Consider the following 24,317-nt stretch of genomic DNA (forward strand, 5'->3'; position numbering starts at 1 on the left):
ATCTATTGACAAAAGTTGCAGAAACTCATCGATGCTACGATGCCCACAATATCCAATCATTTTTTGGATGGTGCCGATGGATATCACTTCAACGTTAAGATGATAAATCCAGTCAGTGGCGAAGAAACAAATAAGAAATGCAACGCAATGAACTATTATTCATACCGATTAATGATTCGGGAGAATGAAGACAATCACATTTTGAAATGCCGTCAATTGTTTCACCAATACATCGTAGATATGTATGCAAAAATCGAAACAGAACGATTGATATTCATCCGTTTGAATCAGAACAAGCTTCGCTCTGAAGAATACATTCATTTGCGAGATGCAGTTGTAAATGACGGTAATACAACTAACGTTGGAAGACTAACGATTTTGCCATCTTCATATACAGGCAGTCCACGTCATATGCATGAGTACGCTCAAGATGCAATTGCGTATGTTCGTCACTACGGGCGTCCAGACCTATTCATTACATTCACATGTAATCCAGCTTGGGACGATATACAACAGCTCTTACTTCCTGGGCAATTGCCGGTGGATAGGCATGACATCACAGCACGTGTTTTCAGACAGAAGCTGAAATCGCTGATGAATTTCATGGTAAAACATGAAGTGTTTGGGTCTGTGCGCTGCTGGATGTACTCAGTGGAATGGCAAAAGAGAGGATTGCCACACGCACATATACTAATCTGGCTCTATAACAAAATCACTTCAAACGAAATCCACGATGTAATATGCGCTGAAATACCCGATGTCAACATCGATAACGATTTGCATGAAGTTGTGACCAAAAATATGATACATGGACCTTGCGGTACACTAAGTCCAAATTCACCATGCATGATAGACGGAAAATGCTCTAAGCGATATCCTCGAGCATTAGTATCCAACACAGTTGCAGGAAACGATGGATATCCTTTATACAGAAGAAGATCAGCAGAAGATGGCAGTAAATTAGCAACCATACAAATACGAAACGGTGACATCGAAGTAGATAACCGGTGGGTTGTTCCATATTCGCCTTTGCTATCAAAAACATACAAAGCGCACATAAACGTGGAATACTGTAACTCCGTTAAATCCATTAAATACATTTGTAAGTACGTGAATAAAGGCAGCGACATGGCAGTTTTTGGCATGCAACCAGAAAGAAGTGATAGGAATGCTGTCATACATATAGACGAAATCGCACAGTATCAGGCTGGAAGATACATAAGCAGCAATGAAGCTGTATGGCGAATTCTCTCATTTCCCATACATGAACGAAGTCCAGCTGTTGTTCACTTAGCAGTACATCTAGAAAATGGACAGCGCGTTTATTTCACAGCTGCAAATGTGCAACAAATAGCCCTGAATCCACGGGATACAACGTTAACTGCATTCTTCACGTTATGTCAAAATGACGCGTTTGTGAAAACACTGCTGTATTCGGAAGTGCCTGCGTATTACACATGGAATGCGAGTAGAAAATCATTTGAACGACGCAAACGAGGAGAGCGAGTTGATGGACAACCTGGCATATTCAAAGAAACTACGATAGGCAGACTGTACACCGTGCATCCCAATCAAGATGAATGCTTCTTTCTTCGCATGCTGTTGGTAAATGTGCCCGGTCCAACGTCTTTCCAGCAATTGAGAATTGTTAACGGCGTAACACATGCTACTTTCCGCAGAGCATGTCAAGCTCTGAATTTATTAGAGGACGACCGACACTGGGATGTATGCATTAATGACGCGTGCAACACGTCACATCCAAATCAAATTCGTGCATTGTTTGCAATCATATTGACTGCCTGCTCTCCTTCATCTCCAACAGAGTTATGGGAGAAATATAAATCGCACATGGCTGAAGATATTTTACATCGAATACGCAAGGAAAATTCAAATATGAACATGGATTTCACAGCAGAAATCTACAACGAAGCGTTGATAATGATTGAAGATTTGTGCTTAGAAATCGCGAACAAAGTTCTGAAGCAATTGGGAATGCCATCACTGAATCGATCTGCTGCTGCTTCATTCGATGTAGAATTCCGTCGTGAACAAAATTATAACACGAGCGATCTTTTGTCGTATGTGCAATCAAATATTCCTAAGCTAACGCTTGAGCAAAAAGGCATTTACGACCAAATAATGCAAACTGTCAATAACGGAGTTGGAGAAATCTTCTTCTTAGATGCGCCAGGAGGAACTGGTAAAACGTTCCTAATTAGATTACTTCTGGCAGCAATTCGATCCCAAAATGACATAGCCTTAGCTCTTGCGTCGTCCGGAATAGCTGCGACATTGCTACCAGGTGGAAGAACTGCTCATTCCGCTTTGAAATTGCCATTGAACATGCAATTCATTGAAACTCCCACGTGCAACATTTCCAAAGCATCCGGCATGGGAAAAGTATTCCAGCTGCAAAACGATCGATCAGCTGAGATATTCTCACATCAATTGCTGGAAATTGGGAACGGAAAGGTGCCGATTGATCTGGCCTCAGGACGAATTGCATTGCCTCATAACTTTTGCAATTTAGTGACATCAAAAGAAGAATTGGTTGAAAAAGTATTTCCCGACATTCAAACCAATTATAAGAATCACGATTGGCTGAGTGAACGAGCTATTCTTGTGTCCAAGAACAAAGACGTCTACGAACTTAATAATATTATTCAGTCTAACATTCAAAGCGAGGCAGTCACATACAAGTCCGTCGACACTGTTGTGGAAGCAGAAGAAGCGATTAATTATCCAACAGAATTTTTTAATTCACTCGATCTGCCAGGGATGCCACCGCACGTACTGCAATTAAAAATCGGCGTGAAAATTATCATGTTGCGAAATATCAACCAGCCAAAGCTTTGTAACGGCACGCGGCTTGCAGTAAAAAAATTAATGAGCAACGTCATAGAAGCAACAATCTTGACAGGACCTTTCAAAGGTAAAGATGTCCTCATTACTCGCATTCCTATGATTCCAACGGATATGCCATTTCAATTTAAGAGATTGCAATTCCCAATTCGATTGGCGTTTGCAATCACCATAAACAAAGCTCAGGGCCAATCTTTAGAATTGTGCGGTTTAGATCTAAACACGGATTGCTTCTCACATGAACAATTATATGTTGCGTGTTCTAGAGTCGGCAAACCAGACAATCTCTATATCTACACAGACAATGGAACAACAAAAAATATTGTATACCTACAAGTATTGTGAAAATAAACATATTAGAAACGCGCGCTTTCTCTTTTCTTTCTTTTCGACTTAACTAGATTGAGCCACAGCGACGCGTGGCCGGGTGCAGCTAGTATCAAATACAAAAATACTAGGGTACACGGAAACGCGGACGGGTTGTCACGGTTACCAATTAAAGAAGCAGAAAGTTACGAAACCGACATAGTAGATAATTATGAAATTAAAGCAATTGAAACACTACCAATAACACATGTACAAATAGCCAAAGAACCCGAAAAAGATCCGGAATTACAAAATCTATGGGAAGGCGCCTGCGAGAAGGTAAAGCGGTGAAATTGTGCGACCGTTTTAATATACCACAGACTGAATACAGTTGTCAGGGGGGAGTCATCCTACGGGCCGACAAAGTGGTAATACCGCGAACCTGCGAAGCAGAACATTGCGAGAAGTGCACGCGGAGCATCCCGGTATTGTTAGAGCCAAAGCGTTGGCAATGAAGTATTGCTGGTGGCCGGGGATTGACCGCGACCTTGAAAGAATGATCTCAGAATGTACAAACTGTAACGCAGTGCGAAATAATCCACCCAAAAATGCAACCGAAGAGTGGGAACCGGCAGAATTTCCGTTTCAACGAATACATATAGATTACGCAGGACCATTTTTACAGCATTATTTTCTGATAATAGTAGACGCGCGGTCTAAATGGCCGGAGGTGCGAATCACCAAAGACATGACGAGTGAAACAACCATTCGGAAATGTAAACAAGTTTTCGCGACTTTCGGCATACCAGAAGTATTGGTATCTGATAATGGACGCCATTTTGTTTCAAAAGAATTTACGGAATTTGTAAACCAAAGCGGTATCAAGCATAAGCGCACAGCACCATTCCACCCCGCGACAAACGGTCAGGCGGAAAGGTTTGTACAGACATTCAAACAAGCGTTAAGAAAACAATTTCAATGCGAATGCCCAAGTGGCGCTGAAGTATATGATGCGATACAAAGATTTTTATTAAAATACCAAATCACTCCACATCCAGCAACCGGGAGATCACCGGCGGAGGAAGTGTTTAATCGGAAATTGCGTACGCGATTAGACCTACTGAAACCAATGCACGAGAAAGAACCACGAAGTGTAAATAAAAAAATTGTACGCGAATTTAAAGTAGGCGACAGAGTGCAATGTAGAAACTATTACGGTAAGGTAAAATGGATGCTGGGACGCATCCAGCGTAGAACATGTCGGGTACATTATACAATATCACTAGATGATGGTAGACACTGGGAAAGGCACGTAGACCAGATCCAAAGTGTAGGAAACATTCCAACTGGTGGGGAGAAGATAGTCGATCTGTGGGATTACGAGCCACCGGAGACAGAAATACAACCCGAAGCGAACAGGGTACCCGACATTACAGAAGGGGTCGCGCGGGGAAACGCCCCACCAACGGGGTCAAACGAAGCAGGACCGGGAAACCGGGATGAACGCGAACAGCGAAGATCGTGTTACGTATGTGGAATTTTCCCATACGCCCCTCTCAACCACTTTTCGAGCTCGCGTCTGCGAAGGGAAAACGCCCTAAAATCCTTTTGCTTATCACATACCACTAAGGGGGGTCATGATCTCGACCATCTGGATCACGATCATGGGAACGGGAGTGACACGACGACGACCCCGAAGAATTTCCTTATATGGAAATTTCTAACGCATCCCCACTTATTTTTGGGACTATATAAACCCTTTGGTTTCTACTCTCTGCGGTTAAAAGCAGTACAGTCACGCGTAGAGTAACGTCGTGTCACGCTCGCACCGAGTCGGTCGAATTCAGTAAGATCCAGCTAAAGTCTCCGTCAGAATCGTAGTTGACCTCATAGAATCCGCGAGTTCGGTTTATATTCTGTTGGGTACTTTGAAATAGCTACTCGTACGCCCCGCATCGCCTGTGCGTCAACACCGAGCAAATTAGTGGTAATCTATACACATTTCCTACACTATTTAATCGCGACACTTACATTTGTACTATAATTGATTATTGAATACACGAATGGTGTTCACGTCTAAATCGAGTAGATTCGTTAAAACCCATCTCTTACCCAGCGATCCTGATGCAGCCGAAATCAGCGCGACAGCTGATCGGCCGATTTAAATGTGCGTGCGAGAGCGTGTAAACACGGTGACTCACCGTCCGGTAAGACGGTTGGCGACGTCACGCGTTTTTGCCGGATTCCGGCAGTTAGTTCCTCGAACACCTTGGCGACATCGTACGCACGGATTCCCGTTCTTTTCTTTGTCGCCCAGCAACCCACGCTCCCAGCGAAATCCAAAACGGTTTCACGAGCCCTCGCGCCCTGCGCATTGTACATAGTGGTACATATCTTGTTCGGGTGAATTGCGTGTTAATGAGTCGTGTCTATTCGTGCTGTCTTCCGTGGAGTGTTCGTCCTGCGTGTTAACGACGCCCACGTGCGGAATAAAAAAGGTGTTCATCCGACCATCGTTGAAGTGCCTTCCTTCCCTGGCCGACCAGTGGCACTCCACACGCCTCCTCAGGCACTCATTTAAACAGATCCTTATAATATTAGTAGCACTCACCCACTGATACAACTTTACCGCTCGAGTTGTATCAAACATAAATTAAGAGTTACGAAGCATTACTAACATTTCCCGCGACTCCCTGATCTAGCATCAGGTTCGTTCGCAACCTTTCATCCAAAACAAGGAATCTTTACCAACCTAGTGGCTCCCCGATTTCGCATCGGGTTCGTCCACGTTTAACCCTCCTACGGCTCCCTGATTTCGCATCAGGTTCGTCCGTGTCCTACAGCTCCCTGGTTTCGCACCAGGTTCGTCTGTAAGTCTACCAACCTCCGAACAGCTCCCTGATTTCGCACCAGGTTCGTCTGTGAATAATCCAACCTCCTAACAGCTCCTCGACTTCGCGTCGAGTTCGTATGTGAACATCATCCTAGTGACACCCCGATTTCGCATCGGGTTCGTTCACGACGTTTCACCCTCCTGCGGCTCCCTGACTAACAATCAGGTTCGTCCGCGCTTGATTCCATTCCTAGAGGCTCCCTGATTTCGCATCTGGTTCGTCCTCGCCGTCAATAATCCTAGAGGCTTCCTGATTTCGCATCAGGTTCGTCCGCGCACCTAACTAACAAATTCATAAACCGTATTCCTTGGGAAATACCCTTCTCGCCGGCCTCTCGCGTTGCTGCAGCCCCGGCTCGTAACAATCGACACAAACAAAAACCGCACCAAAGAAATACGGCGATTTCATTAGACACTAATTATAAAGTATGAACTGTTTTCCCAGGGGGAGGAAGTATTGTGTGCTAGCGTTCGAAAAGCCCGCGCGTACATTGTAAATAGCCGAGCCTAGAGGGCAGTAAGAGCATAGGCGGATGTGCGAGAGATGTGGGAGCTTCCGCCTTCTAGAACCTTCGACGAGTCTCAGAGAGTCGACATCGCGGTATAGAATATAACACTTTGTTTTCAATAAAAGAATCCGTACGTACAACGCAAATTACACTCATATAGAATATAACAAAAACATTTGGAGAATGTTCATAATCTTTAAAAGCCACAAGAATCTTCTGAATCATCCGGCATCCCTTATACTGGTAAGTACGGTGTATATTGTACATTCACCGCGCAACGCATTTGGTCTGGCCTTTCTTTCCCTATTCAGTTATAACAGTAGTCTTGGTATGTTTTTAGATAATGACGAAAGGAAATTAAAACTGGACAAAACGCTAGTAGATTTAATTGTACTGGATCTACAACCATTTTCTATTGTCGATGATAAAGGTTTTCGAACTTTAATCAATTATCTGGATCCAAAATATGTTATCCCATGCAGAAAGACAATGAAGAAGTTCGTGGATGATGAGTACGTAACGAAAAGGCGTATTATACAAGCAGAGGTTGATGCTGCTTCCGCCATTTGCATCACTACTGATACATGGACCAGCGTGAACTTAGACAATATTATATCAGTTACATGCCATTATATTAAGGGGGCCGTCTCCTTTTTGTTATGGTCCGAATCGATCGAAGCGCCCTTGTAAACAGACGGACCCTAATGAAACTACTGCGGTCGGTAAAAAGAAGTTGTACAATGGTGACATCTACCGATACTCTACGTAGACGAATTTTTGACAGCATAGTTGCCGCATGTTCTGTTGTCTCCGTCTCTGCCGCGCTGTTGCCACAGCTCCTTCTATTGAGAAGCTTGGAGGAATACGGCACGAGAGCTGCGTCTAGGCAGCGATCGCCGGGCTCCATGTACCGCTGATGGAGGGGGGAACATCGACAGGAGCGGTGGTTATGTGTGGGGAACTGCGGTGCGTCAGTCACGCACACATAACCACCGCTGTAGGTGTTTCCTCGTGCATCAGCTGTAGCTGGAGCCCGCCAATTCCTGCGTCTAGCATCAGAGCCTCGCTGAACGTAAAGGAGGATAGCACTATTGAAAGATAGAGAGGTTGAGTAGTGAAGTTAGGAAACATGTCAATGAAACAATACTAATTTAGTATTTATTTATACATAGAACGATGCAATACTTTGTACAATCAATGTGCAAATTCAAAGCATACAATTTGAATAAGGTACATCACCGAAGTGTAACATGCCGATCGTAATGAAATTTATGAATGCTGTAATTCTTCTAAAAACGTATGCTGCTTTTTTTTCATCTAACTATACATCAAATTATCTTTTATATCAACAAGAATTGTCTGTTTCAATAATAGTTTTGTACATGGTTTTCTTCGGAATTGTTATTCCACGGTTGTAAAAATTTATCAATATAAACCAGAGTTCAGTACTAACAATACTGATATTTGGGAATGTCCCATTAAACGATTTTATTTAGCTACGATCCTCTGTTTGTTTGTTTGATTCAAATGTGGAAACTCAATTTTAAACCACTTCCAACCATCCAATTCCCTCGAAACTTTGCAGAGGTGCGTAGTTTGGTTGACAATACAAAAGTATGAAAAAACTCCGAGTGGGTGAAAAAATTACCTAGTCACCAATAAATAATAACCCATAGCAATAAATCAACCATTCTTCAAGCAAACTGTTAAACTGCATACAGCAATAAGAGTAATGTAAATCCACAAACACTAAAAACTAGAAAAAGTATATTAAAAAATTTATAATAAACGATTTTATGAAAAATGCATTAAAAAGTAAAAAATAATTATTTTCTTATACTACAATTTCGATGGTGTATTTGCACATAAAATCGTGGAGCAGGATATCTCGCAACAAATTCATTTCGACACTTGAGGCTACACTAAATTGATTCATATTCTGTTATGAAATATTCTGAACCACGTTTTTATTTAAAGTTGAAAAACACCATCGAAATTGTAGCACAACACTAGAAGTATTTTTTAGTTGTTAGTGCCTTTTTGACAAAATCGTTTAACAGAACATTTTTTTATATTTTTTTTGTTTCTAATCAAGTTATAGTCATTACAATAAATCAATCCAACTTCATTGGAGAATTGAAATTCGACATTCAAGCTTTCGCCCCTTTGAAATGGACAGATAAAAATGGTGTATTTCCTCTTCTTCTTTGACTAAGTTATTCCGGGTAGCCGGTTACCCGACGGGTCAAAAAGTAACAGCTCCGCTGTGAACTTAGAAATGTGTCTGAAAAAATTAAAGGGTGAATTAAATTTATTATTTTCTTCTTCACTTCTTCGGGGAAGTGACGGCGGCGTCGATCGACTCGCGTGATCATATGATCCGCGAGTAAAAGTGCCATCGCTGGCACTTGTCACCACTGACGATAGTCAGCGGTGCGACGCCGGATCGATCATATTTATTATTTTCTTCGTCACTTCTTTGGGGAAGTGACGGCGGCGTCGATCGACTCGCGTGATCATATGATCCGCGAGTAAAAGTGCCATCGCTGGCACTTGTCACCACTGACGATAGTCAGCGGTGCGACGCCGGATCGATCATATTTATTATTTTCTTCGTCACTTCTTTGGGGAAGTGACGGCGGCGTCGATCGACTCGCGTGATCATATGATCCGCGAGTAAAAGTGCCATCGCTGGCACTTGTCACCACTGACGATAGTCAGCGGTGCGACGCCGGATCGATCATATTTATTATTTTCTTCGTCACTTCTTTGGGGAAGTGACGGCGGCGTCGATCGACTCGCGTGATCATATGATCCGCGAGTAAAAGTGCCATCGCTGGCACTTGTCACCACTGACGATAGTCAGCGGTGCGACGCCGGATCGATCATATTTATTATTTTCTTCGTCACTTCTTTGGGGAAGTGACGGCGGCGTCGATCGACTCGCGTGATCATATGATCCGCGAGTAAAAGTGCCATCGCTGGCACTTGTCACCACTGACGATAGTCAGCGGTGCGACGCCGGATCGATCATATTTATTATTTTCTTCGTCACTTCTTTGGGGAAGTGACGGCGGCGTCGATCGACTCGCGTGATCATATGATCCGCGAGTAAAAGTGCCATCGCTGGCACTTGTCACCACTGACGATAGTCAGCGGTGCGACGCCGGATCGATCATATTTATTATTTTCTTCGTCACTTCTTTGGGGAAGTGACGGCGGCGTCGATCGACTCGCGTGATCATATGATCCGCGAGTAAAAGTGCCATCGCTGGCACTTGTCACCACTGACGATAGTCAGCGGTGCGACGCCGGATCGATCATATTTATTATTTTCTTCGTCACTTCTTTGGGGAAGTGACGGCGGCGTCGATCGACTCGCGTGATCATATGATCCGCGAGTAAAAGTGCCATCGCTGGCACTTGTCACCACTGACGATAGTCAGCGGTGCGACGCCGGATCGATCATATTTATTATTTTCTTCGTCACTTCTTTGGGGAAGTGACGGCGGCGTCGATCGACTCGCGTGATCATATGATCCGCGAGTAAAAGTGCCATCGCTGGCACTTGTCACCACTGACGGGGTCAGTGGTACCGCGCTTTACAACGCGGTGCGACGCCGGGCCGTTATAATAGTTTCATTATTTCTGCAGACTTTATTTCGAACGCCGTAAAATAAAACTTTCTTCGTATGATAGCCAACTATCACGCCGACTCCAGACGAAGAATCGTAACATCCGCTGCGGTACGATCTCTTCATCCAACTTCCATCAGCCACAACGGGGATGTGAGGGGTCCCTGATCCGGGAAGAACGTCGCCTCTTTCAATCGCCAAACGTTTTTCTTCTTCAGCCGCTGCTAACATCTCTTCTTCTGCAGCGGCAATTGCGGACTTGACGAATTTATCTTGATTCTTCACAAGGTCTCTCTTCGACATGCAACGTATGTTCACTCCTGCAAAAGTGTGTTCCAAGTGGGCATGACTGCCTCCACATAAAATTGTTGCATTAACAGCGCCCTGTTTGCTATTCACTTCTTCGGCTTCGTCCGATTGATTGCAGATTTCAGCTTTGTAATGGCATAAAGTGCACATTACACTGAAGATGCTCTTGAAGCCACGCCGTTTTACACCAGTTATTTGCAGGTGTTTAATGCCGCAGTCTTCCCTATTTTTTGCATGCTTACCTATTTTTGCAATTGAGCAAGCACATTTGGGAAATTCATTATATCGTTGCTATTTTGGAGACGCGATTGCTCTTGCGGCTCGTCCTTCGTAACTTTTTCTATAACGAAGTTTTCTTCTTCGTTACTTTGTATATCAAATTCTTCAAGCGCATCTTCAGTTTCTCCCGAACTGGCCGTATCAGTATCTTCATCAGATGGCAAGTACATTATCTCTTGATGCGTATGATTTCGTCCATCGGATGTTGATGGTTCCTCTACTATACGCTCCTCGGCTACTTCTTCTGGATGTTGTCCTACGGCAGTGTCGTCTACCGATTTTGCCTTTTCCTGTTTCTTCTGAAGGGTCAAAGGCCTTCTCTTTTCGCGATATACTTTCCGTTTCGAAAATCTCCTTGCGGACGGACGTAAGTGTCGCGGACGAAACGGAGAATTATTGTCCATATCTTCTTGCACATCCTGCATATTCACATTTAGAGTGTCACTTATTTCACACTAAACCAACAAACACAACACAAACACAAACACAATACAACACAACGCACCACGACTCAAAATCCTTCTACCCGTTACAAAAAAAAAACGTAAACGCGAACCGTGAACGTGAAATGTGAATCCAAAAATTCGTATGTGGTGCGAACTGAAACAAATGACGCTCTACAAACCAGGCAACGGCGCAAACAATCCGCTGCGTGGAGCGTCATTCTGCTGAAAGAACGCCAACCAGGTGGACGTTGAAGAAAAAAATGGAGAGTATGCATAATATAAGTACTATATTGTATACTGTTATACAAAGTGATTCTCTGGCTAGAGTCTACAAAGGCGATGCCGCCAATAAACCGCGCCTCGCTGAGTTTCGTGGATTTCGACGCTCGAAATTAGCTTGGGGCCATTTTCATCGTGACGGCATAAGGAATCGGTTGACGCCATTTTCGCAAAGATCTGATGAGAAATGCGTGGCATTTTCTTTACGACTCTAGCGACAGAATCACGCTGTGCAATCTTACTATTTGCCATAAAATAATACATTCATTATTTCATTTCCAGATCAAGGATGCACTGACCTGGCGTCAGCCGGGAAACGAGGACGGAGAGGGAGGAGAAAATAGGAGAGAGGAGGAAATGCAGAAAGAGAGGGAGATTTTGAAAAATAAAAAGGAAGCGGAGGAGAAGAAAAAGGAGGAAGACACACGGAAATTAAAGAAAGAAATGGCGAAGGCACGTTATGTTGAATGTGTGTGTATTTTTCTGAAGATTGTTTGATATGAACGGCGAAGGCGAAGCCCGGAAAAAACGAAACGACACCGCGTGGTCGAACGTGAAATGTTTGAATTTGTATACAAATTCTGCTGTAGTGAATCTCGTCTCAAGCGTCGAAATCCACGAAACTCAGCGAGGCGCGGCTTATTGGCGGCATCGCCTTTGCAGACACTAGCCACAGAAGCATCGTGTATGCTTACTTCATACCAAACAACTTTGTACGAAACGTGGCAATTGTCAGAACGCTAATTCATTTGGGTCCGAATATTTTTGGGATTCACTATATGTACGGGTAGAAGTAAAAACTGTAATTTTTATTGTATTGTTTCAGATGAAAAGAGAGCTGCGCAGGTTGCGCTACAAGCACGTCCGTGGCGGTCGTGGCGGTGGCGGTCGTGGCAGCCGCAGAAGCCGTGGAGGATGGCGCCGGGGTGGCCACGGCGGTAGGCGCGGCGGAAACGGGGGAGGGGGGGGATATAATATTTATATTTCATATTAGAATTTAATAAAAAAAAAATCTGATTAGTTGCATGGGTTTTATTTAGAAAAAGTAATAAAAGGGTGGGTGATGTTAATATCACTATAAATAATTCACTTTCAATAAAATCGTGGGGCACGATATTTCATAACAGGATATGAATCAGTTACTTCAACTTCTGGTTGCACATGGTGCTCTACAATTTCATTAGTGAATTATTTAGTGATATTAACACCATCAAAATTGTAGTACAAGAAAAGAATTATTTTTTAGTTGTTAGTGCATTTTTAATAAAATCGTTTATCATAAAAATTATTTTTTATATATTTTTTATTTTCTAGTTTTTAGTATTTGTCGATTTCTATTTCACAGCTTAGAATTTTTTAGAAATATCTTTTATTGCTGTGTATAGTAAACGCTATAGTGCTAAAGTCAATAAAAAATAATCATTTTCTTGTACTGCAATTTCGATGGTGATATACTACGAACGGCTGCAAAGTTTTAGTATCATTTCTCGATAAATTTTGTATTTTCGGTAATCGCGGTGCGATTAACGTCCCGAACGTAGAAGCTTTTGTCTTTTTCGTAAAGAACGTGATAGTTGGAAGTGGGTTAGGATCCATTTCGGTTAGAATGGAAAATATCATATATACGGTTCATTCAATGCCAAGCGGATCACTTTGAACACTCAATGTCTGAGATTTAGTTCAAATTGAATCACAAATTGTGATTGTTTATGTTGTTTGTTTTGATAGAATGTAAAACTTCCACATTTGCTATTGTATCGTCATGAACGTTTCAATAACATACTCCTGAGATTTTCCAGATGAAAATAAATTTAAACACAGTATAAATCGGTTTATTTTTAGCATTTTTGAAATAGAATTTAGATTACATTTAGGGAACTGTACTCGTAGTTGACCGTGTACCAATAGTTGACACTTTTATTTTCGGTCACGAATAATAAGCTTTTGACTAATACTTTTTCAAAAAGCGTATTAGTCAAAAACATTTTTTTAATAAAAAGCTTATTATTTGTGACTAAAAATAAAAGTGTCAATTATTGGTACACTGTCAACAACGAGTACAGTTACCCTATATTTAATTACCAAGTACAGTTCTAGAAATAATCCGATTTATACCGTGCTTATACTGTAAACGTCACGTTTTACAATTTATTAATACATAATTCACCGCAAGCAACAGTGTATGGCTCTCGAACCGAAATCAGAAGCTGCCGCCAAACAGCCCAAGTCTTCAGGCTCAAAGAGAGATCGCGCCGGTTCGGATAAACACGCTGCCGTAAGTTGTTTGAAGCATTCAAATAAAAGTCGAATAAACTATGGTTAAAGATCGAATAAAAAAATTATCTTTCGTCGTCGAATGAATTCAATTTGGTTCCGAACGGATAAACATAAAGTATCTTTTATTGGAGTTTATCAAAATAATATCTTTGCCCATCTCCGTTCTCCAGCCGCTTCGTCGTGGTTCATTCAAGCCTTCGTGACGACAAAATAGTAATAGGGGAAATGCGGCAACAACGCGATCCGACTCTCGATACGTATCGGCAACTATGTATTTCCTACACTTATCGGCTAGCTTGGACTTCCACCGGTTCTGATGGTACATGGCGCAAATATACCATCAACGCCGGTGACGGAGAATCCTTGAAGCCTCATTCTGTCATTACTCGAATCTGTCACAGTACATGATTCATAAATTCATTATTATTTCAACCCACGGTGTTTATTAGTGCTCAAACGCACCAGACCCGTCTGCACGGATGTCGACTGGAGGCAACTATACCCGCAAAAACTTCCTTCTTGCCGATTCCAGGGCGTAAGTTGTAATTTACGGTTTGTTTACTACATCGCGTATACGTATACGCTGGTGCTACGGAGCTCGAATGTACCACCAACGCCGGTGACGGAGAAGTCTTGAAGCTTCATTCTGTCAGTTTTCGAGTCATAAATTCATTATTATTTCCATGTACGGTGCTTATTAGCGTTCAAACGCACCAGACCCGTCTGCACGGATGTCTACTGCAGGCAACTATACCCGCAAAAACCTCCTTTTGGCCGATTCCAGGTCGTAAGTTGTAATATACGATTTGATTACTACACGCGTGTACGTACACGCTTAACTTAGCTTGTGTGAACGTATGCACACATTCAAGGCCCGGTGAGACGGCAGCCTTAATAAGGATTTTGAATTAAAAACACGTACGCTTCAAACCGAAAAAATTACCGGAAGCCACACAGCTCATGCGTTATCCCAAACATTAAATAACATATTTTGCCATTGGAATATAAATGAGAAAGTAAAATGTGGTGTAATAGATAATGCGGCAAATATGCTTGCGGCTGTAAGAAATCTAAAATCAGTTTCTAGCGTTTCCTGTTTCGCACATACTTTAAATTTAGTTGTAAAAAAATCTTTAGCAGCCATTAACGATTTAGTAACTATCCGAAAAAAATGTCGCAGTATAGTGTGTTATTTCAAATCAAGTTGCTTAGCGAAAGACAAATTACAGGAAATGCAAAATGAATTCAATATTCCGCAACATAAATTAATATTAGAAACCGACACACGTTGGAATTCAACATACAACATGTTTAATAGATTAGTAGAACAAAGGAAAGCAATAGAATCAGCATTAGAATACTTTGACATTTCTTTCGAGTCCCTCACTGACAATGAGTGGGACACATTAGCCAACATGTTACCAATATTACAGCCATTTTTCTCTATAACAATGGAATTTAGTACAGAATCGAAAGCCTCCATCTCTAAAGTTATAGTAGCCATTAAGCAATTACACAAGTGCCTCGAATTAAATCGCGAAAATATTTTAGCCATAAAATTAAAGGAGATGACATGTCACTATTTTAATCACATAGAAACTAATTCAGCACATGCAATGGCGACAATTCTCGACCCACGTTTCAAAGTAGTAGGATTTAGGTTCACCAAAAATGCTGAAAAAGCAGAGAAATTAATAATAGATGAAATATCTAATATAAATGTAGCAGTTACTGCCGGTACCTCATCCGACACAAATAACGTAACAGCTAATCCTAATAACACATCAGTGCTGTGGACGTCTTTTGACAATGAAATGATTGAAAGAAATTTGATTAGTGCATAGAATCGTGGCCCGACAAACGAACTCGAAAATTACATAGCAGAATGTTATGCCGCTAGAACTTCCGATCCATTGCAATATTGGCAAAAAAATACATCTACGTATCCGAACCTCGCGAAATTGGCGAAATCAATTTTGTGCTGTCCTGCCACATCGGTGCCTTGCGAAAGAATTTTTTCGACGGCGGGAGAAATAATCAGTCTGAAACGAAATAAATTAAAAGATACCAGATTAAATCAAATCTTGTTGCTAAAGAAGCAATGAAACCATTATTAGTCGACATTATTAATACGACGTTGATTATCGTATAAGCAATATATATATATATAATATATATAAGCAATAAATTAATTTTTTTATGCATTTTGTGCCAGTTATTAGAAAACGGTGTCTATTTTAGTTCATTTTCTTTCTGTCATTCCCTACATATCAACATTCGTAAAATGTACACACTGCAAGCTATAAAAACGAATAACGTATAGATATAAATGTATATATGATAACTCGAACTTTAAGTCGAACTTAACCTCGACTTCATACCTGTTTCAGAAATAAAATAATTCTTTATTCTTTATCGTATCAAATTTCATGTAAATCGAACTATTTTTAACGAAGGATGCTTCAAATGATATAATTCGATTTTTCATGGAATTTCCTTCATTATGGTCCGAATTACGTCGTTCTTGGTGTTAATTTCATTGGCGAAACATAAGGAATCGATTGGCGTCGTTTTCGCAAAGATCTGATGAGAAATTCGGAAATCCTAGACATTTCTCACTTTTTAACGGTATTCAAACCCCTTCGAGGGTCGAAAGCCATCAAATTTGTCCTCGCCACGGGGTACCGGGAAGCCGACCACGACTTTTCAAGACTTTTAAGCTTCGAATCATGTTCGAAGCGCTTCGAAGTAGTCGGCTGACATTCAAGACAGATTCGAAGCGCTGGGAATCGACTCCGGAATCCCATCACTACCGCCGACGCCATCCTCGGCAGTTTTATGGATGGAGAGAGCGGTTGAATTCCAGTATTTAGAAATCTGAAGGAAGCCTATATTGTACACAAATATACCAACTTGATAATCGTGTACTCTTCTCAGAATTGGGCAAAATGTAATCTAATTATAAATTACAAATTACGATTAAAATGTAATTGTGTAATCAATTACACAATATTTCACGATTGTGTAACCAATTACCCAATTATATTTTAATCGTAATTTGTAATTTGTAATTAGTTTACTTTTTGCCCAACTCTGATTCTTCTATTGCATTTTCTTACGTTCAATAATTTTAATGTTTCTTCGACTTGTTTTTAGATGTCTGACAAAGCAAGTATTCAGAATGCAAAAGAGGAAGGGACTCCGTCTCGAGGACGGAGTCCACCTAGCAGGGAGCCTCAGGCAGAAGGTATGTAGATAACCATTTCTTACATTTTCATGAAAGTGTGAAAACGTCTAGTCATTATTGCAGTAATTAACATACGATTTATGTTTATTGTTCATATTACAGTACAGCCAGCTGAAAAAAACTCTGCGTAAAGAAATTTATGGAGGCGGAAGAGGTGGAAGAGGAGGGCGAGGAGGGAGAGGAGGAAGAGGTGGAAGTCGAGGAAGAGGAGGGAGTGGAGGAAGAGGAGGTAGAGGAGGAAGAGAAGGAGGAAACACAATTAATTATAATTTTTATAATTAAACATACAAATAAGTAATTGTTTCTCATATTTTTAGTCAAAAGCCTTTCATCCGTCGACCATGAATAATTTTCTCGTATTTATTAGTACTTTAGTTGCGAATCATATATTTAGTCGAGAAAGTACGAATAAACACGAGAAAATTATTCATGGCCGACAATTGAATTCCCCACGTTTCAAATAAAAATTGGCTCGGGTTAGAATGCTCATCTCTTGTATTTTGCCATATAATTGAGGCAGTGAGAGCAACAACGCTAACCCACATTTTTTTCAAAAGTGAGTTAGTAGCAATAACGTATTCGAATAGGCTCTAGTAATCATATCGATGGCTTAGTGCACACATATTGTATGTCCACTTTTTATGAAATTTGAGTTTTTATATTCAAGAAATAGTGCTTGACTGTTTCTTTATGCTGCATAAAAATTACATTTTTATCTTTTTTATAAATTCATCAAAAATGATATTTTTGTTTATTGTATTTCCCTGAATTTATTATGCTGAGTGCACAAATGTTGTGTGTCCATGCCAGAGGATGAAAATAGTTTTGGAAAAATGTGACAATAAATAAAAAAAATTTAAAGTCTTCCTATATCTACCGCGAATTACTTTTTATTCCTGTTACTTTAAAAATAAATATAATATTGAAGTGAGATTATTTCCAGTATTATTCCTTTCATTCATTTTTATATAATATCATTCAGTATAGTATGTCCTCCTCTGTACTTGGTTACAATAGCATGTCCAACTTCCAAGCATTATTGTCGAGTTATTATTATAATTTTGCAGATTCTAACTTATACTACTAATTACATACTTTCAGTGATACCTATATTACAATAATGCAAAAAGTATTTATGTAATTATAAAGTACCATTGAATGTTTGATCCTGTTTTTCTCAAAACCGCTAAAAATGGACATACAATATGTGTGCACTAATTGTAAGCCATCGATGTAGAATAGGAAATTTTTTTTTAATGTAGGTTAGTTGTTGTTCTAACTGCCTGAATTACTATGACATAAATACGACAGCGATTTCAAGTGATGTATATGTAACGGTAAAAGCGTTAATTTAGTAAATGTATACAATTCCCAGCAGTTCCTATGTCAATGTATGCCTAAAATGAATATAACCTAACCTACAATCGTCCGAAAATGCATACATTGACTCCATCATGCTTTTATTGTGGCCCGTATATCCAGCTATCGCTTCAGATTTGCTATGAATCCACGTTGGCAGTCCTCCCGAGTAAGCGCCATCTCGTATCTACTACCTCAACTAAATTTGTCACGTGACTTGCTCTGTATTATCGCCAATATGGCGGAACTCTGATTTCGGAATGCAGTCACGATTTTTCGTTTTTCGTTCTTATATAAGCAGATTTTGGCCTGGGAGAGGTCTCATTCGAAAGAAGAAGATTCAATGCGGAGCGCTCTGCTCACCGTTTGAGTCACAAAACTCTCTTAGTGACCTAAAAATGCTTGGATTCTGCGGGTATATTTTGTCGACTTTTGCTTTACTTTGGACACTGCTGTTATTGATGTTACATGTGAACACAATCTCGTTGAACCATGAGCAGAGCGCTCCGCATTGAACCTTCCTCTTTCGAATGAGACCTCGCCCAGCCCAAAATGTGCTCATATAAGGACGAAAAACGAAAAATCCCGAACCCATGTTTCGGGCCAGATTGTGTCGGTATGCAGCGCGCTGCATTACCCGTGTCTACCCCCTTAATGTCTTTTTTTATATGTTCCTATATTATATATTTGCACAATAACTATTTTATGTTTAATATACAGGGTGTCCCACTAAGGAGTGGACAGCGCGATATCTCTTAAAGTATTGTCGATAAAAATAAAAAAAAAATAGGGAATTGCATGGTTCGAGGGGGCCCATTTATTAGCGCGAACGAATTTTGTTTTCGATTATTATTTTAAAAGATACGATGATCAAGTTCGGTTTTTCAAATGGAACTATTTTTTTTGAACACCTGAGTTGATAGTGCGTTCCAAGACAAATTCAATAAGCTTTAATGTATACACTTTATTTCCACTGGTTTTTAAGATATTGCGCTTGCAAATTTACTGATTTTCACTGCAAGAAACCCCTCTGAAATGGCAAAAACCGGGGACGGTCTTACTGACGCCACGGGTGGCACTGCCTGTTGAAATGGATACTTACCTGCCAAAGGTCTACGCCAGAAATGGCAGGCCCAAGGGCTGGACAATTCTTTTCCGTCAGAAATGCTACTTAGGTAGATACATCTGCGGTATCGAGAAGCGCATCGTTACTTTTATTTCGCACTTGCTTCTACGCTCGGATGGCCGGTTCTTTTGGGAGGGATGCAAGTTGGATTGGTTAGGTTAGGAGGAGTGAAAGCTGCTAGACTAAATTTCAACCATAGGGAGCAGATTGTATCAGAACCAATCGGATTTGCATCCCTCCCAAAAGAACCGGCCATCCGAGCGTAGAAGCAAGTGCGAAATAAAAGTAACGATGCGCTTCTCGATACCGCAGATGTACCTACCTAAGTAGCATTTCTGACGGAAGAGAATTGTCCAGCCTTGGGCCTGCCATTTCTGGCGTAGACCTTTGGCAGGTAAGTATCCATTTCAACAGGCAGTGCCACCCGTGGCGCCAGTAAGACCGCCCCCGGTTTTTGCCATTCCAGAGGGGTTTCTTGCAGTGAAAATCAGTAAATTTGCAAGCGCAATATCTTAAAAACCAGTGGAAATAAAGTGTATACATTAAAGCTTATTGAATTTGTCTTGGAACGCACTATCAACTCAGGTGTTCAAAAAAAATAGTTCCATTTGAAAAACCGAACTTGACCATCGTATCTTTTAAAATAATAATCGAAAACAAAATTCGTTCGCGCTAATAAATGGGCCCCCTCGAACCATGCAATTCCCTATTTTTTTTATATTTTTATCGACAATACTTTAAGAGATATCGCGCTGTCCACTCCTTAGTGGGACACCCTGTATATATATATATATTAAACACACACACACACATACACACACACACACAAGAATAAATACGCTTAGTTTAATGTGTGGTCTACTGCGTTTTTTCAGCGTTACTTGCTTAAAATCTAAAATAACAACAGCGAAAATTAAGAGCAGTCAAATCGGGTTAGCTGTCACATATAACAGTACCGTTTTACATCACTTGAATTTGAAATAATTGGTGGATATTTTACACGAACAATGGAAGATTCATCGGGAATTAGGTTTCCATCTGTGAAAACTAAAAGCAAAATGTACAGCTCCGTATATGGTTGTAATAACAAAGCCAGTATCGACACTACAATCCGTTTTCATTACTTTCCTAAACCTAACGAAATAATAATCATTAAAAATGATTTCGTAAATACTGAGAGAGTTAGTCGGTTAAAAATGTGGAAGCAAACATTAAAAATAGGAAAGGAAATATCACCTTATATGCAAGTATGCTCTTTACATTTTAAACAAGCCAATTATTTTTTCCCAGGTAAGTGTATGTATGATTGCACACATAATCATAACTATTTACATTTACAATGTATGTTAACTTTTCATGTAATAAGTTAATTGTTATTTTATCATTTGATATCTCAGATCCAAATGGGAAAGGAAGAAGGTGTTTAAAAAAAGATGCAGTACCTTCATGCAACTTGCCAAGAGGAACGCATGAGATACCAAAAGAAACTAAAGTAAATAATGAAAGACAAAATCGACGTCTTCAAAGAGAAAAGAAGGTAGCTGAAACGTGTTGTGCATCAAATGATCTTATTAATGTTGATCTGTGTACTCCTTCTACTTTCAATGTAGGGGAGGATTTAAATATTGAAAACATTCAAGACATTATAAAACTCATTAATGTTGGTATTCAAGTAAAAAGTGGAGACTTAATAACAGACTTTAGTGAAACTATTACAGTACAAGAAGATTTAAATACTTTAACTGGAATAATTTTGAACTTTTAAATACTATAATAAATGTGATGCAATTGGCATATCCACGATATAAGTTAATAAAATCAAATATTCGAAGCATAATTATAATGACGTTAATGAAGTTAAAAAACAATATTTCATATGTAATTCTTAAAGTATTATTTAAGCGACAATCAGTTTCAAGTTGTAGAGAAATTATTTCAAATACCATTGACATGTTATATTACTGTTTAAAGGAAGCAATTCATTTTGCAACTAAGGATGAAATTTCTAGAAATATTCCTGTTGAAAACGTGACTTTTCGGTTGTCTTTGGGAGGTTGTGTGCGACGCCGCGAGAGGGAGGAGAAAAGGCAAGAGGAGACTTCTTCGTGAGACGGTCACAAGACAACGAACAGTTGAACAAAGCACGTTACAAAAATGTAATCGCGATATTATATTATATTAGTTAAGCTTTTGTACAATAATTATAGTGAAAAGTATGATTAAAAGAGTTATAATCCTAACAATTCCAATTTGTTTTAATAATTTTAAAGATGTAAGGGTGGTATTAGATTGCACAGAAATATTTATACAAAAACCAAAGAATTTATGTTGCCAAATAGCTACTTATTCACAATATAAACACACTTGCAGTATTAAGTTCATGACAGGAGTGACTCCTGGTGGCCTTATATGTTTTATTAGTAACATGTGTGGTGGAAGAACATCTGATAATGTAATTTTTTAACAGAGTGGCGTCATAAATTGTGTAGAAAAGAATGACGCTCTCACGGTTGATAGGGGATTTACAGTTGATAAATTATGTAAAGAACATGACGTAAAATTAATTCGTCCTCCTTTCTTGAAAGAAAAGTCACGGTTTACTAAGGAAGAAGCACTTATTGGTGCTGAGATTGCCAAAGCTCGGGTGCATATTGAACGATCCAATCAGAGACTCAAAATATTTAAAGTTTTAAATTGTCGAATGCCCATAGGATTAGTTAAGAAGGGTGAACCAATATTCACAATTATATGTGGGATTGTAAATTTGACCTCACCAATTTTGAAAAATGATAAATTCAATTATTTATTAATCATTTTTATTAATAAAACAATGTTAATTTAATATAATAAATACACATGTTTATAAAAAAATGAAAGTGTTATTTATTAAATGCAAACATTTTTAGAAAAATTTAATGTATATGCTACAAAAACGAAGTTTGTAACTAGGTGTTTTTAGGCACACAAAATGAAGCATATTATTAAAATAAATCTGTTTCAAAGATATAAATAAATCCTGAACAAACTATTCATCATAATGAATAAGAATAATTTTTATAGATTTATCGTACGGTGCATACAGAATTAATTCAGCTGCTTTTATATTTAAAACTGTCATTCCAAACTGTATTTGCGCGTAGTACAGGTGTTTTTTCTTTAAGATATAAATTATTCTCATTATCTGTGTTCAAATAAACTAAATCTTTAACTACATCTCCAATATTCTTAGTTATTCCTGCATATGGACATTTTATCTCTGAGTTTGGAAGGTGTATTTCCTTGAAACACAATTCCATCGGGTGAGTACCCAAGCCAAGGGTTTAAAATGGATATAATTAATCCACATTCAAAACTTGGAAATGAATCAATATCTTCGTACAGTTTCCTCGCAATGGGTTCATATTGTATACCATGCTTTATATATTTATTTACGATATCTTTTGCATAAAAGTAATTTGAGGACTTTTTTTCTCAATCAGCTTTTAAATTATTCTTGTATGTATATAATGAATAGCATCTACTACCAGTAATACGAAATTGTCATTCCCTCTTCCAGACTGCAAAAGAATCTTTACTTTCAATACATATATTAATAGCTGTATCTTTAAATTTTTGCAGCATGCATTCACAACATTCTCTTAATGGTCTGTAGGGTATGTATGAAAGTGTAGTCAGAAATATTGAGTCAGATTGTTGTGTAAAAATGTGTTGGATTTTAGATAAATATTCCGGGGAAGGTAATGGTACATGCACTAGAGCTGTAATTATTCGACTATTCGAATATTCGAATAATTCGAATAATTTCGAATACGAATAATTTCTTCGAACCTTCGAATATTCGAACTTCGAACCTTCGAATATTCGAACTTCGAACTTTCGAATATTCGAATATTCAGATCTATCGAATTTCTGATTGTATCGCATAGGAATCTGAACATGAAATATTTGTTCACAGTTTATCGTGAAATTCTTTTCATATTGGCCTTTACAATTATTTGCTTTTCAAAACGATACATTTTTAACTTTATTAGTCATTGGTAAATTTATACATTTTGAAACGAAAACAACCATCAGTTATTAATATTATTATTTTTATAATAATGAGTGAACAATCCCGACGGAATCGGCCAAGGGCCCCCTCCTCTAGGCCCACCCGTGTCCCATCATAAGCGGATGACAAACAGCATAAGCAGACTTTTCTATAGGAAGCTAAAACCCCATAAACGATTTTGAGGAACTATAATATTTTTATTTTTCCCTCGTTACTATAACGTTATTTTTCTAAATTTATAGAGTATTATTCGCTTTATAGACACTATCTTACTCATTAATAGTAACTTTATACTTTGTTTCTGTAACCTACTCCCACACGCGCGAATGTCTCTCCCTTCTCTCAGGGTTGTAAGGCCCGATTAACTCTCGTGGTACGCGGTCACTCGACAAATTAATTTTAAGTGACTGATTGAAAATATCATGAGGAAAAAGAACTCATTGGCCCGACGGATAACCAGACAAGGAAAAAACGTTGTTGTCCGTATGGTGATTTTAACGAGAATAATGCGTTGACGATGAACGAACACGATTGTTTTCGAATGAAGTCTGCGTCACGAACGTTTGACGAGAAAGGATCCTGTTGTTTACTTAAACATAAATAGTAAATAAATAAATTGTATACAGATATAATGATAAAATTAGTAGTTAATTCATTAAATTTATTTTTATTTCAGAAATAAATTAATGAAAATCGCCAAATTTAATATTCACCTGTTTATCAAAAAAATGTCCTTTTG

The 24,317-nt window shown here is 39.3% G+C and overlaps 3 protein-coding genes and 1 pseudogene across 3 annotated transcripts in view; 2 read left to right on the forward strand and 2 right to left on the reverse strand.

Moving 5' to 3' along the window:
- LOC143369726 (meckelin) overlaps positions 1-24,317 on the forward strand; it is a 292,527-nt gene that overhangs the window by 10,108 nt on the left and 258,102 nt on the right. The window lies entirely within an intron of this gene.
- LOC143370041 (uncharacterized) lies at positions 40-17,173 on the forward strand. Its single transcript, XM_076814638.1, has 4 exons — positions 40-2,932; positions 4,455-4,588; positions 16,952-17,042; positions 17,145-17,173. The coding sequence occupies exons 1-4, from the start codon at positions 40-42 to the stop codon at positions 17,171-17,173; spliced, it is 3,147 nt and encodes a 1,048-aa protein (XP_076670753.1).
- Positions 10,351-24,317, reverse strand: part of LOC143369795 (uncharacterized) — a 281,266-nt gene continuing 267,299 nt past the window's right edge. The window contains exons 2-3 of the mRNA XM_076814179.1: positions 10,491-10,525; positions 10,351-10,441 (exon numbers count right to left, since the gene is read on the reverse strand). The gene's annotated coding sequence lies outside the window, so the exon portion shown is untranslated. The remainder of the gene's footprint in view (positions 10,442-10,490; positions 10,526-24,317) is intronic.
- LOC143369557 (uncharacterized) lies at positions 22,553-23,274 on the reverse strand (annotated as a pseudogene).

The sequence above is a fragment of the Andrena cerasifolii genome, chromosome 6 (genome assembly GCF_050908995.1).
Source record: "Andrena cerasifolii isolate SP2316 chromosome 6, iyAndCera1_principal, whole genome shotgun sequence".
NCBI classification, from domain to species: Eukaryota; Metazoa; Arthropoda; class Insecta; order Hymenoptera; family Andrenidae; genus Andrena; species Andrena cerasifolii.

What these genes read in the sequence shown, in the direction of transcription:
- LOC143370041 (XM_076814638.1), top strand. Translation starts at nt 40, where the DNA reads ATGCCCACAATATCCAATCATTTTTTGGATGGTGCCGATGGATATCAC. An exon ending in CTTGACAGGACCTTTCAAAG is followed by an intron (nt 2,933 to 4,454) that starts GTAAAGATGTCC and finishes CAATATCACTAG; the next exon opens with ATGATGGTAGACACTGGGAA. An exon ending in CAGGGAGCCTCAGGCAGAAG is followed by an intron (nt 17,043 to 17,144) that starts GTATGTAGATAA and finishes TTCATATTACAG; the next exon opens with TACAGCCAGCTGAAAAAAAC.